This window comes from Myripristis murdjan, chromosome 12 (assembly GCF_902150065.1).
Source record: "Myripristis murdjan chromosome 12, fMyrMur1.1, whole genome shotgun sequence".
Classification (NCBI taxonomy): Eukaryota; Metazoa; Chordata; class Actinopteri; order Holocentriformes; family Holocentridae; genus Myripristis; species Myripristis murdjan.
In genome coordinates this window covers 18,392,833-18,406,803 of record NC_043991.1, presented here as the reverse complement: position 1 = coordinate 18,406,803, position 13,971 = coordinate 18,392,833, and the positions used below count along the sequence as shown (strand labels likewise).

General features: G+C 39.9%; 1 protein-coding gene across 1 annotated transcript in view; it reads right to left on the bottom strand.

Moving 5' to 3' along the window:
* The window catches only part of xpo7 (exportin 7), a 38,387-nt gene extending 26,992 nt beyond the window's left edge, over positions 1 to 11,395 (bottom strand). The window contains exons 1-2 of the mRNA XM_030064997.1: positions 11,274 to 11,395; positions 846 to 992 (exon numbers count right to left, since the gene is read on the bottom strand). Coding sequence (XP_029920857.1) covers positions 846 to 992; positions 11,274 to 11,384 — 258 coding nt within the window. The 5' untranslated portion in view covers positions 11,385 to 11,395. The remainder of the gene's footprint in view (positions 1 to 845; positions 993 to 11,273) is intronic.
* Positions 11,396 to 13,971: the final 2,576 nt, after the last annotated feature.

The window sequence follows — 13,971 nt, the reverse complement described above, 5'->3', positions numbered from 1 at the left end:
TGTAGTGTAACTGTAGTCACATTTCCTCACTGGTTCCGGTAAAAATGAGGTGAGGGTCGTTTGTTGTGTGTCCAACGTGTATGGAGGGTCAAAGTCTTTTTTTGTAAAATGATCCCAAACCGAGCCTCTTGTTCTCTTCATTTTGCCTCAGCTGTTTCTTGGCAAAGGGCTGGGAATGTTGGTGTGTTCTACATACTAACGTAGCCTACGTCAGTGGTTCCCAGTCCAGTCCCCGAGGACCCCATCCTGTAGGTTATAGTTTCAGCTCTACTCTTTCACACTTGATCCATTTAAGGGCTTTGTGCTGATTGGTTGAACCAGATCTGAAGAGGGCATGCGTGAAGGTGTATGTTGGCGCTCTTGTTCCTTGTTTATCTGCTTGTTTTGCTTATTTTATCTACTGTGGCCACCATCTCATTTCTAGTCCTGTTAAATCTCTTTTTAGAATTGTTAATTTTCATATTGTCATACCTGCCCAGGGACTACAGGTGGAAATTAGCAACTGTTGCTATACCTGGCCCAAGACATCTTTTCTTGTTCTACAAGATTAATGTTTATTTGTGCATTATCCCTGTTTCAAATAAAAAAATTCCTATCCTATCCTATGATTATTGCATAATCATTACTTCTAAAGTATCTGGGTTACACTTCAGTGTTGGATAACACTGAGGCTAAATTACAATGTTTATTTTAAATTTCACATTTTCTCTTGCATTGGTGGTAATTCCCTTGCTGTTTTTAATTATGATAATTATTGTCACTGTTTTTATTACCAAGGCCTAATGAGTAACACTGGTTGTGACAACAGATAGAACAGACTCATCAAAGCCTTGCTTGGTACTCACACTGCCTCTCTCCAGTAGTAGCTGGCATTTGCTGAGACAGTCTGGGCTGTTGGTGAACTCCACCAGAGCTTTCTCTGCCTGGTGTCGGACGGCTGTGTCGGTAGTCTCATATAGCTGCTTACATAGGATCTCCAGCTGGGCAAGGCCCTACAGACACAGAAAAAGACAAATTATTTGTAATCAACAGGCTAGCATGACTGATACTGAAATTCACAAATGAATAAATAGTCATGATTGTAAAAACAAAAAGATACTCTTCAGAAAGTTCAGGTATATCAAATGTGTTAGGTGAAGATACACTAGCTGGATAGCTCCTCTTGCTCATGAACAGTCTGTTCGTTGTTCTTCTGAGACTATTATTAGGCGTTGTAATATGACAATAATACACAACACATTTTCTTAAAAATGCACTGGGAATAAACTGCAACAGAGAATGGAAAAATACGTTTTTATAGCATTTTAAAAATAGCACTGGCACCATATTTGGATTAATTAAGTTTTCCTTTCCTAGGACTGTGACGGAATGAACTAATTGATTCATTCTCTATAGCCTATCATTAATTTAAGCCATAACCAACTTATGCCTAACCTTAACCTTGACAATAAGCGAAAATGACCACCCAATATGTGAAACATTCTGTCTCTGTCCTAGGGGGGAAAAATGGCATCAAGGACAGTACTGAAGTCAATCAGCCTCGGAAATCAGTCTATAATCAACATGAAAACTCATGACATGCAGTCAGAATATACCTACAGTACCAAATGAAAGCTGATGCTAACCACTGGTGGTGGAAAAATGTGGACAGCTGGCGAGAGCGGCCAAACAAATACCGTCAAAGCAGGAGAATGAAGCGCATAAAGCGCCCACACATGCAGGTTATGAATAATCACATGAAGAAGTGTGTTACATTGAAATAACAAATATAACATCTGTCAGTGTCTGTCAATTAACTCCCCCAAAGGCACCTAATTTCAACCAGTAACTGGTGAAGTTATTTGAACAAACTGACAATTTCCTGTCAACACAGCAGAAATAAAAGACACAGGAAGGTCTTTCTGGCCCAAGAGCCAATGTAAATTTTCTTAGAAAACAAACCTTTTGGTTTTGGGATCTTTTGGCACTTTAAAGTCTTTATCCACTCAGAATGAAAGTGACTAAATTTCAAAGACTTCCTCTAAATGCTTTCATTACTGTTATGCTTTACACTGTAAGATTATGTCCTTGCATGGTTAAAGCTCGAAAGTGCCAGATGACAGCAATTGCTGTTTCTTTTAAATCCTGGCTTATTGCTCCATGGGGCCTGAGATGATTATCTTCAATCTCCTGGAATATATTAACTGTCTACTGTGCAAGCAATTCTGTAACCCTGATGAAGGCGATTACAATCTAGGGCTGCCTACAGAAACCCACAACACTGAACTGTCTACCACAGCCCCCCTAAATCGACTGAAATTCAAAGTTTTTCTCTTCTGTTGAGACACACCTGCATGATGAAAGTGTTAAATAGCAAAGTATGGTAGCAGACAGAGCAAGAAGCGAACACAGACACACCACCTCCGAGGTCTATAGTGTTACTGTAAAGCTCTGAAATCAACATCACTTTGGTGGCAAAAAGCATGCAGTACTGTGGGGCTGTGCTGCTGTTGTTTCTTTGTTTACATCTGGCTTGTAAGCTGTACACACCGGCTTTGCTGCACTGTGCCACAGATCTGTCGGTTTTACTGTCACTACTGTACACAGAACATGCAAAGGACAAATGTTTATGCAGGAAAAGCTCACAGAAGAAGGCACTGAGTGTCTTGTTAATGGTGTGGATTCATATAAATTGACCACAAAAACCAAAATTGCACTACTGACCCAGAGGCTCTGCCTTTATCAACAGTCCCCGATGCACCAGGAGTGACACATATTCGATTTTCTGGTGTGGACTTAAAAAAAAGTATAGCAAGTGATTTAATTAAATGATGTAAGTTCCACAGAGTTTTGGTGGCATAATTTATCATCCATGTCCACTTAAAATAACATTAATAGAGTGAACAGTCAATAAATTAAACACACCATTTTAAACAGCCCAAAATGTTTAGGAATTAAGGATGTCACCACCACAGTCAAAACCACCAATTGAAGACGAATCCCTTGTTTGACCTATCAGTGTTGGAATAAAATCAAACATCATGAATTATTTGTCTGTGAAATGCCTTCAGAGGTTTTTGCCTGTGAAAAACGGCACTCAATAGACAACTACGATGAAGGCTGAGGTTAACTTTTCAGTCATCAACCAGTAATCTGGAAGCCAGCTGATCTCAAAGGGTTAATTGTTTTGACTGATGAAACCATGTGGCCATTCTCCAACTGAAGTGTTAAGACTGGAGACACAAAATGAACGGACCAATCAGCATCCTCTGAGGCACTGCGGGTGTGGTTTAAGTGATGACAAAAGTGAAACAGAAACCAACACCAACGTGGAGCTTCCTTACAAAGCAGCAAGAATCGTGTACCAACGTGCTAACAGCCGACTGCTCTTTTTTTGTGGATGCCAATTGCTGCTGTTCCTTTTCCAAACCATTTGAAAACAAACCGCCCCGACCCTGTTCCTGGTAGTGAACAATGGAAACAAAGTCAGTGTGGCCGCACCGCGCTAACCAACCACTGGAGCCGCTCCAGCAGATGTAGTTTCTTGCTGAAATTGTGTTGTGTGCATGTTCAAATTGGGTGATTTTTGGCAGGGAGCTGCTTACTCTCAACTAAACAGGATTAAAAGGTAGCACATACATATTGGGGTGTTAGACTCTCTCATCTATACTGCCACCTTTTGGCGGTAGTAATGCATTACTAGCAGGCGCCAGTAAAAACAAGGCAATTTTTTTTTTTTAATTTTTTATAATTTAACGACAACTTGAAAATCATCATCCATTCCATGTTTTTCTTTAAGTTACAAGCTTCTTGAGCCACATTATGGAGGGCTTTTGTGGAGGAGACTATGAACCAGCTGACACAGTTGACCTTTCTTGTTTAGATGACTGGCATGACACAGCCTGTAATTCAAACCTGGTATGTGACTTAAAGTAACAGGGTCAATAATTTGGGTGGCCAGGCAACCTATAACAAAGTCTTCCCCACTGCAGTCACAATCCTCTGCATTACAAATGACTCTTCAACTCAGGGCATCTTAAACTCACCCAGTTACACATGCATTTATATTCTGTCTCAGACATAAAAAAAAACATGCTTAAGGAAGAGAGATTTACCTCCATTGCTTCCCATGACTTTGAGGTCCACCCATATTGCAGGCCGGAAAAGTGCTGAGTCATGCACAGTCACAGTGAGATGTTAGACACTGATAAACCGCTGATCAAAAGGGTGGGGCCATCAGGTTTAGTAATAGGATTAGGGGTGGTGGGTGCATGGATATGTGTGTGTGTGTGTGAGTGTGTGGTTGGGGGGGGACGGGTTGTTCTCGGGTCATTGTACAGAAGTGGTTTCCTCTGATGGTGGTGTGTGAGTGGTGTAGGGTATATCTATATCTGGAAGAGGGTTATCCCAGGCAAGGCAGGATGTGTCGAATACAAGGAATGAGGTGTGGAGCATGCCTATTCAAACAGCAGATAACTGCTGAGAGTACAACTCTGCTGGCCACAGATAAGAGTTTTCAGTACCAAACCCTGCTAGTATGTATGTTGTCTGCTCCACTACATGATGCCTACACAAACATAAAGACAAATATACACACAAACATACAAACTTTACAGTCCACAATAACAAAGTTGCATCAAACTGCAAAACAAGTTACAAGGCCAACGCTCATCCAGCTTGCCCTCAGATAATTAATTCACCAGAGTGGATACAAGTGGCTGGCTATGTTACAATCTTATGTCGTGACCAGTTAAATTTTTGTCATGATCTTTCATCACTGGCGCACCGTGGACCTATAGTATATTAATACAGTCTGAAATCTACCAGTAACTTCCAATCACAACTTTAAGCATAGCCTTCTCAACATTCACTGCTATAATGAAAATTTCACTGTTTTTCCTACAAATCCATCATTCACAAATGCAAACTGTGTCATGCATGGTAGTCACTTACAAAAGTCAAAACTACAGCAAAAGGGACTGGGAAAAAAATTTGTTTAAATATTTAAATATCACAGAACGTTTGAATAAATATCGCAAAATCAATACTATGAAGATGCTGTAATGAGGACACCTGGTGCTTTCAGAGATATTAACAGACATTAAGCAATGTGGATAAGATGATTAAGCAGGTTTGGGATGATAGCAGAACAACTAAAATCATAATAATATAATATTTATTAATTAATTAAATTATTAATAATATTTAAAGAAAATAGCATCCCTTTACTGTGATCCAGGAAAAGACAATGCCCTCACCAGCGGGGGGCAGTAGTCTCAAGAAAGATAAACAAACTATTTTATCATCAGCGATTGACGATTCCTTCGCCAAGATACAGCAGCAGGTAAAACAATAAAATGCTCAATCTTTTCAAAAGGAGTGTTTCCGCTGTATTGGTCATGAGATATGGCCTATATGATGTTCAGAAGCATCATCACATCGCATCATAACATAAACCTGTTAGTATGAATGTGTGTTGTACATTTACTGTACAAACCAAGTACTTATCAGACAGTAATACAAATGTAAGTAATTTACAACAGAGTGAAAATCTTTTGACTTCTTTGCCAAATTCAAAAAGGGAAAGTTCAGTTCAAAACATCTGGCCGAAAAACTACCACTACATACACTGTTAACCCAGCACAATCAGCTGATATTGAGAGTTCATACAATCAGCTGATATAATCATATTTGCTTTGACTTGCAAAACCATCTTAGCACTCTCCAACCCAACTGTTTGGTCAGCGCCCTTTGAGGGCCTGCAGGTGTGGTGCACTAAGCTGGAAAACACAAACAACACAGGACCTCAATGCAGATTTCCATGATGCTGAAAACATGGACAGAATTGCAAAATTTGATCATCTAAATAGAATCAATTGTAAAACACAGAAGATCATGGAATTTGCCAAAATGTGGAAGCAATTTACAAAAATATAGGTTTCAGGGGCTATTTGTTTGACCCTGCATACACAGAAGAACCTGGGTAAGGCAGAGAAAAACTCAAGGCTTTAGCTGAGGGGATACTGTGGAAAAAGCAGGTGTTGTCCCCCAGACACCAACTGGTGGTGCCCATTATCCCCTGATGCATCAAGCCAACATCTATGGCCATCAATCCCCTGCAATTTATGTGTTGTGGCCCACACTGTCTCAGGTCCCCAGCCATGCTACTGGAGATGGACTAATGAGACAGCAGACGGAAACATGCTTTGACTGACAGATCATAATTATACACAGCAACTTTTGAGATGTTTTTCCGGTTCCTGAGGATAAAGAGAAGATACTTAAAATAAAAAAGTAAGCCAACCAAACTGCCTCCTAACTTGTCTAGCTTTCCTAGGCTAAATGAGCCTGTGGGCTAACTGCAGCAAGCTGTATCACAATGGTTTCCAGCCATGGGATGTGTGCTGTGCCTAAAACGTTTAAATGACAAAAGACAAAAAAGTGTTACCAAACTACACACACGTTAAAAGCTGTACTATTTCTGTCCACTGGAGGGTGACGCGGGCACAAACTCCATTTGTAAACACACAAACCCACTACTGCCTCCGGCTGATGACTTTATGGAAATGAGGGACTTATTTTGCTGTGCAAAGTTCCTGTTGGAATACTTAGAGTGTTATATCTCCTAGCTTCAACTGGAAAATGTGGTTAAACTACAGAGTTTCAGCTACAAGGTAAGCTTTGAAAGAAAGTTTGTGTGCTGTTGCATGACTGATCTGAAATTAGGATACAGCTATCTGCAGAATGTGCAGTTTCAGAGAAGTTTTGAATGAAGCTGAAGCGATGGGGGGGGTGAAGAGCAGGGCACAGGAGCTTTGTGTCAGGCCGACCAGGAGCTCAAACCTGGCAACAACAACAGGGTGGATAGAAACTGTACGGTGGAACCACAGGGACAACTTTTGCACACAAGGTATCATTTTACTGCAAAAATATTTCTCACTGTAGCTTTAAAATGTATTGTCTTTATTTTATATTTTATTTTGTGATATACCACTCCCGTGTTGTGCCTTCCATGAGAAACAAACAAGCGGTATTTGCTAACCACTGCTGACTTGTGCTACAATCATTACCAAGCAATAGTGAACAATTAACTGTATATGCATCCTACAGGTGCATTCAGCACCCTAAAGCTGCAAACTTTGAACTTCATTATCCTGAAATCAATTTCCACATAGCATGCTCATGTTTACTAACCCAGTTGATCCATGAAAAATGATATCAGGACACTAAAGGAGTGACAACCAAAACACAAAGTGCTGGTCAGTTCAGTTCACTGCAGAGGTGGTTTGTGCACAACCTACCCAACTAAATTACAACGCAGATTTCAGTGCCAAATTAAGATGCAATGCATGAACCAGGGATGCACAATATTGGATCTTTACCAGTATTTGATATGCTGATATTTTGATTGCCAATAAATGTACATATTTTTTTCAGCTGATTGCATTTCCAAAATTTACACATTCACTGGGCAAAATAAGAAAACTACTTCAGCTTAGGTTATGTAAAACATGCCAAACTTATTTTTATATGACATTTCATCCTACTTAAACAGGCTTGGATGATACTTCCCCTCAGACAATCCTGACAAGAGCCACAACCAGGACAAATTTGACCTATTTCACATACCCACGTCATTTTGGCAGGAATTTTAATTTCGGTGGGAATTGTAATTTCATTTTAAAGCCAATATTGGCCAATATCACAGTGCATCCCTGGCATGAACTACTGATTGAAGTAGAATCTGTTTTTCATTGCCCTCTGGTACACCAAAAAAAAAAAAACAACAACACATGACCAAAGTATCACCTCCGTATGACCCCTGCCTGACTTCAAACTGACTGCAGGTAATCAAAATGCTTACATCTACACAATCAGGTATGTAGCTGTATTTTACATAAGGATGTTTTACAGTTCGTTTAGCCTATATGTTACAGATTACATTTAGGCATTGTAAAGTAAGACATCAATAAAAGAAATTGAATGAAAAACAACTGGACTGCTGTTTGTGTAGTGCACACACACAGCAGTCTGTGGTGAGTGTGTCCAAATGTGTTCCTATTGACTCCTCTATGCTGCACAGAATGAATGAGCAGTCCTACAATGTCATGCATGTGCAAAAATATCTGTCTCACGTAAAACAATAAATGCTCTTTTGAAAACATGTTACAACTAATACATCACTGACATCATCATTTAATTAGCTGTAATATTCCTCAGTCACAGATAGTCTATCTTGTCGTGTAAAAGTGAGGTTGTTAGGAATGCAATGCTGATGCTCCTGTCATCAGCATTCTGGCTCTGATTGGCTTCATAGAGGTATAGCTTAGCCAATGACAGACATTGATATGGTCTTATCCTTTTACAAAGGGTCTAAAAAAAGACAGGTACTAGGTACAGCTCCATAATAACCAATAAAATAAAGCAAGACCACACTCCTCATGTTCTGAATTTTGATCGGTGCTTAAGAAGAGGTATCAGTTTAGGCATCATTACCTTTTTAGAGAATCGAGATCAGCATGTAATTTCAGCAGACACTGGAGAAATATAGTCTCAACAATACTCAACCCTAATTAAGACCAGGGTGTGTCAGATAATGACTGGGTGACTTCTGGGTGACAAAATCAAATACTGCAATATCAAATACTGCAATATTTCTGTCCAAATATCTTGGTATCAATATTGTGAAAATATTTTAGGAATGACAATTGGTGCTTTCACAAAATATTTATACAATGAGATTTTTGATAAACAATCATTAGTAATGAGAATATGATGAGCAAGCAGAGGTAAATAACAGATCAGCTGCAACAGTGTAATACGTTCAGAAAACTGCATCCCATTGCTGTAATGGAGCCTTTAAAACCAGAAAAAGACACCACTTATGTCATATCACAATATTGCCATATCCAAAAATCACAGACATGATCTATTTTTATATTATGACCGACAGAATACTGGTATACTGCCCAATCACATGTCACATCTGTATGTCTTCTATGATGTAACTCAACGCCTATATATCCTGTAAACATCTCACAGCGTGCAGACAGCGCAATGATAACATCATATCTTTACTGATTAAACACAATGACGCAAACCTAAATGCACTGTATGCAATTGCCATACTTTATTTGCCTATTATTTATTTAGCTAATGCCACATTGCTCTGAAGAGTCCACGGTGACATATCGAGTCTGTGGCCAAGTGCCAGGTGAAGCTGGACATTATGCAAGATAGCAATAAGTCAAACGGTGGGAACAGTTAAACCAGACAGCAGCCTGTATGAGGACTGGGCAATATGGACAAAATCAAACATCACAATGTCTCAACACCTCAATATCACTGTTGTGATGACATTGTAGGGCTGACTGTTGATGCTTTCAAAAGATATTTACATAAAAGAGATTTTTGCTAAACAATCATCAGTAATGTGTCAAGTACATAATAAAACAGCTAGTACAGTCTAATAAGTTCAAAAACTTTCATTTCTTTACAGTAATGTAGCCTTTAATCCCAGATAATATCACAATATCAATAAGTTATGAATATTTTGCCTGGCCCTATCCTGATTGCACACAAGGTATCTGTGTGCCTCCTATCCAGAAAAGCATGCCGCTTTAACTGATGAATTTATTTTGGCCAAAGATACTGGGGCTCTGCAAAGAAGCTTCAATAGGCATAGTCTGCTACCTAAAGCCTTGTAAATGTGTTTCATCCAGTTACTTCTGGGGAAGCTGTACTGTTCCCAACAAGACAACAGAGCAGTTTGTCTCATCCCTCCATAGGTTACGACACACGTGACAGATGAATGAACAGCCATTAAATGAAAAGGTGAGACAGTGACCTTATTCAAGAATATTTTTCATCAGCACAATACTTCTTTGGAACTAAAAAAAAAAAAAAAAACGCAAAACAAAGCTAGTTTTCCCTAGACAGCATCGGGCAGGCAAATGTTGTGTTTTCACAAAGTCAAGTGTGACATGCAATGAGAATGCTGCAGCTCGAGGCTGCACAGCTCAGCCTCTCTGTCATCCGTCTGTAGCTTCAGGGCTGGAGCTGTCCATGCTCACAGTTATGAACCGCGATGTTTACACCTGCCAATGTGGGATTACCTCTTCGTTTGGAAAATTTGTGGAAGTAATATTTTGATCACAGCTCTGAAGTCCCTTTACCGCAGTCTAGCCCAGCACACATCCATACATCACAGCGGGACAGCACCAATACAACAATAACATGTGCGCTAATGCTGCAAGAGCAAGCCGCTAGTGTTTCTCAGGAGACGGGCTGGGCCATTTCGGTGAAACTGAAACTAAAAACACAATAATCTTGCCCGGTAACTTCATCTGTTCACCACCACCCACACACACATTAACACACACACACATCTTGCAGCTATTCTCCAAAACATGTGTCTAACGTTAGTCCAGAGCTCGCAGCAGCTAACGATTAGACAAGCTAGCTTCAGAAAAACAGCAGTGGTTACGGACGCAGATAGGCTAGCACAGGCACAAGATAACTGGTGCTCAACCGTGTGAGCAGTCGACGTGGTAATAACAACAGCCATGATGGTTACATTAGAGACAAACAGTTAAAACCAAACCACACATGACTTCAAATCGGGGTCGGGCGGGAGAAGTTGACGTCGCTGCCGAGGCTAACGTTAGCCTAACTAGCATAGCTGTCTTGTTTTAGCGCAACTGGTCGCTAAACCAAACTTCAAACCTTGCGCACAAAGCACTTATGAAACCCCATATCGTCTATTTTTACATTTACTGCTCACACGGTGAAAGCCGCTGGCAGCACACTGTTTCTAGCCAGTGTTGCTATCCTGACAGCTCCTCTTCCCCCCTCATCTTGAACGATGTCCGCGGCCAGCCCATTTGAATCTGTGGGTGCCTTTATTGTTTACTTCGTTACAAATAATCTGATCAAACGCACTTCTCTCCCGGCGGGGCATCGCTATCGATCAAGCCGAGTGTCGGGAATAAAAACCGCGATATTGCACCGGTACAAGTGTTTTGTTTTCGTTTTCACACATAAAATTAACCTTGCAAGCTAGCACCAGGCTAGCTACGTTAATGCAATAAGCTGCCTGCACGATGACAGGCCACAAGTCAACACAAGCAGCCACATCCTTTTATTACTGCCGACAACCAAAGCGCAGCTACTTTCTGCATGGACCGGGTACTTACTAGCTCCGCGTGACAACCGGAGCATGTAAATCCGCGCACCGACTAATTTTTGTGCATATCAATAATTTGTTGATTACAAAAACATAAACCTCTGCTTACCTGCACATGATCCGCCATTTTTCTCCATTTCATGCACCTCTCACTCCCCCGCTTATGAGTATAGACAACAGCGCCCCTAGTAGTCGCCTTCGTGCAGGAGAAAATCCCCATTCATTTCCCTGCTGGCAAATGCAAAATAATTTCTCACACATAATCAACTGAATGGAGCTTACCAGTGCTGTTGCTTTTCAATGAATAAGGCAGTGAATTGTGACTTTTAGCAAATGAAACTACAACAAACTCGGTTTTGTCATTATCACCGTGCAAATAATCACAGTTAGTAATGATAGCATGTTTTGATGGAAGAGTGTTTCAAATCATGTTTGATTCAGTGTAGTCTGTAACATCATTTTACCTCAGCTTGCCACATTGCCATGATACACATGTCACTCGACAACAACCAGGGGGCGCTATAACGATTCTCTCATACCTGGAACAGTGAGATCACATGGTCTCTCATATTCCGGAAGAGGCTAAAAAAAAGGGACGGCAGGAGGGGGCCTTCCGGTAGAAGGGGCGTGGTGAAATATCATTTCAATTGGTTGAACGCAAATTAGGCCTCTAGAAAGGATTAACTCTTTAATGGAGGTGCACGGTGTAACTGGGCATTTACTTCATCGGGGGTTTCATGCATCTAAAATACTTTACTGGGCTCTCTTCAAGTAAACTCAAGACATTTAAAAATATTCATATGTGTGCAGTGTATTTGGAGATGCCACCACCTGATGTCTTTATACGCACCCACCCTTCCACACCACACATTTCACTCACCTAAGTCATGCATGCATACACACAGATCACAATGTGCTACTCTTGTGTGTAATTACACACCCTCATAAGCTTGTAGTGTATTATTCTGCTCTAATGCGTTCATCGGATTATAAGATGAGGAGTACATGGCTCAGGAGGCAGAGCGGTCGTCTCATAACAAGGAGAGTTCCTGCATGGTTTGATGCTCGATTTGTCCTTGCGGTGTGTTAAAGCATCACTGAGCACGACGCTGAACCCCTAACCTCTCCTGATGAGCAGGCTGGTGCCCTGCATGGCATCCTCTGCCATCAGTGTGTGAATGTGACACATATGATGCAAAGGGCTCTGAGTAATAACTGTAGAAAAGTGCTGCACAAATGCAGACCAATGATTGTGACAGGCACTTAACGTGATTGTAATCATGCAGAAATTCAGATTTGCTGCTTATAGGCAAATGAGGAAGCTATGGAAATAACATACATAAAGAATAACCCAGGGATACCTTTTCCTCCTTAAACCACTTTGATATGAAAAGTCCAGAATCACAGTTATATCTTGTCCCTTACACACATTAAATGTTTTAAAGGTCCCTCTATATAACCAAATGGGGAGCACTGGTATTGAAAACATCAATTAATCCATAATCAATCGACTGAATAAACCAGTTAACATAGAAGATGAACTAATCAATACCAGTCTGGTTAATGGACCTCAAAAGAGGAACAGTAGCTCCATCTAGTGGCACCTTGTAGATGTTGCAGGATCAGCTTATGCCTGGTTCACTACTGGCCTTTGGACAAGGAGAGGAAGAAAAAGGAGAAGGCCATGATATTTACTGAAACTGACACAAAATGTAATACTTTGTTTATCCTTCTGTAAATATTTAATTTGTTTATGGAAATTTTTTTTAAATTTGACATTGTATACGAGCCCATATTGTTTGTAGGGAGCATTCTGACCAAAATGTTCGCCAGTATCATTGTGAGAAGTGAGTGTCTTTGATTATATACATTAAAATGTTCCTGTAATGTAGTTACCACATTTTGAGAACATTAACTCTTTTCTGATTCACCAGGCACATTGTAAATTAGGGTTGTGACCCGTCCCGTAAAATACGGAATCGTCCATTAATTGACAATGAAATGTTGCGTCCCATATTGGTTCAATACGGGACGTGATTTGTCCCATATTTTCATAAATGCCCCATACACATCTGTCACACACACATCAACACTGAATAATGAACAAAATAAAACACAGGAAATGTTAAGGGCAGCTAATGTAATCGTGGCAGGACCCACGTAGTGAGGACCTGACGTGAGTTTTTTTTTTTCCCACTGCCTTCATTTATATCAAAAAGAGATGTAAACAATTCAGAAACACAATATGGAAAAGTAAAAAGTTAAACAACAACATCAACAACAAAAATGGACAAATAATTAAATAAAAAATAAAATAAAAACAAATAAATAAATAAATGATTCAGTTTCAAATAAAGACATTAAACACAGTACATGTGTTGACAGTTTTAACAGCTTTTTTTGTTTTGTAAACAGGACAAGGTTGAGATGTACTGTTCAAACTCTGATTTAAACACCAATAAGTTTGTTTCTTTACTTGAAAATTTACATTTACGTTTACAGAGACATAAGGAAGGAAATAAAAATAAAGAGCTAAAGAACTAGACCAGATAAGTGGTAACGTGTATACCAAAGAACAGCAAACCTTTTAGAAGAATGTGAACATAAACTGTGATCTGATAACCTATAAGCAAGATGCAATACAAAAAATGGTCCTTTGCGAGAGCCCAAAAGGGACCTGTTTTCTCTCTGCTCTTTCATCATAAGAAAGGTAGCTGGAGGGTTGATACAATAAGAATTATTATTACATTTTAAGTTAAAACATAAAAATAATAATAATTATGTTCAAATATAGAGCAACATGCCAT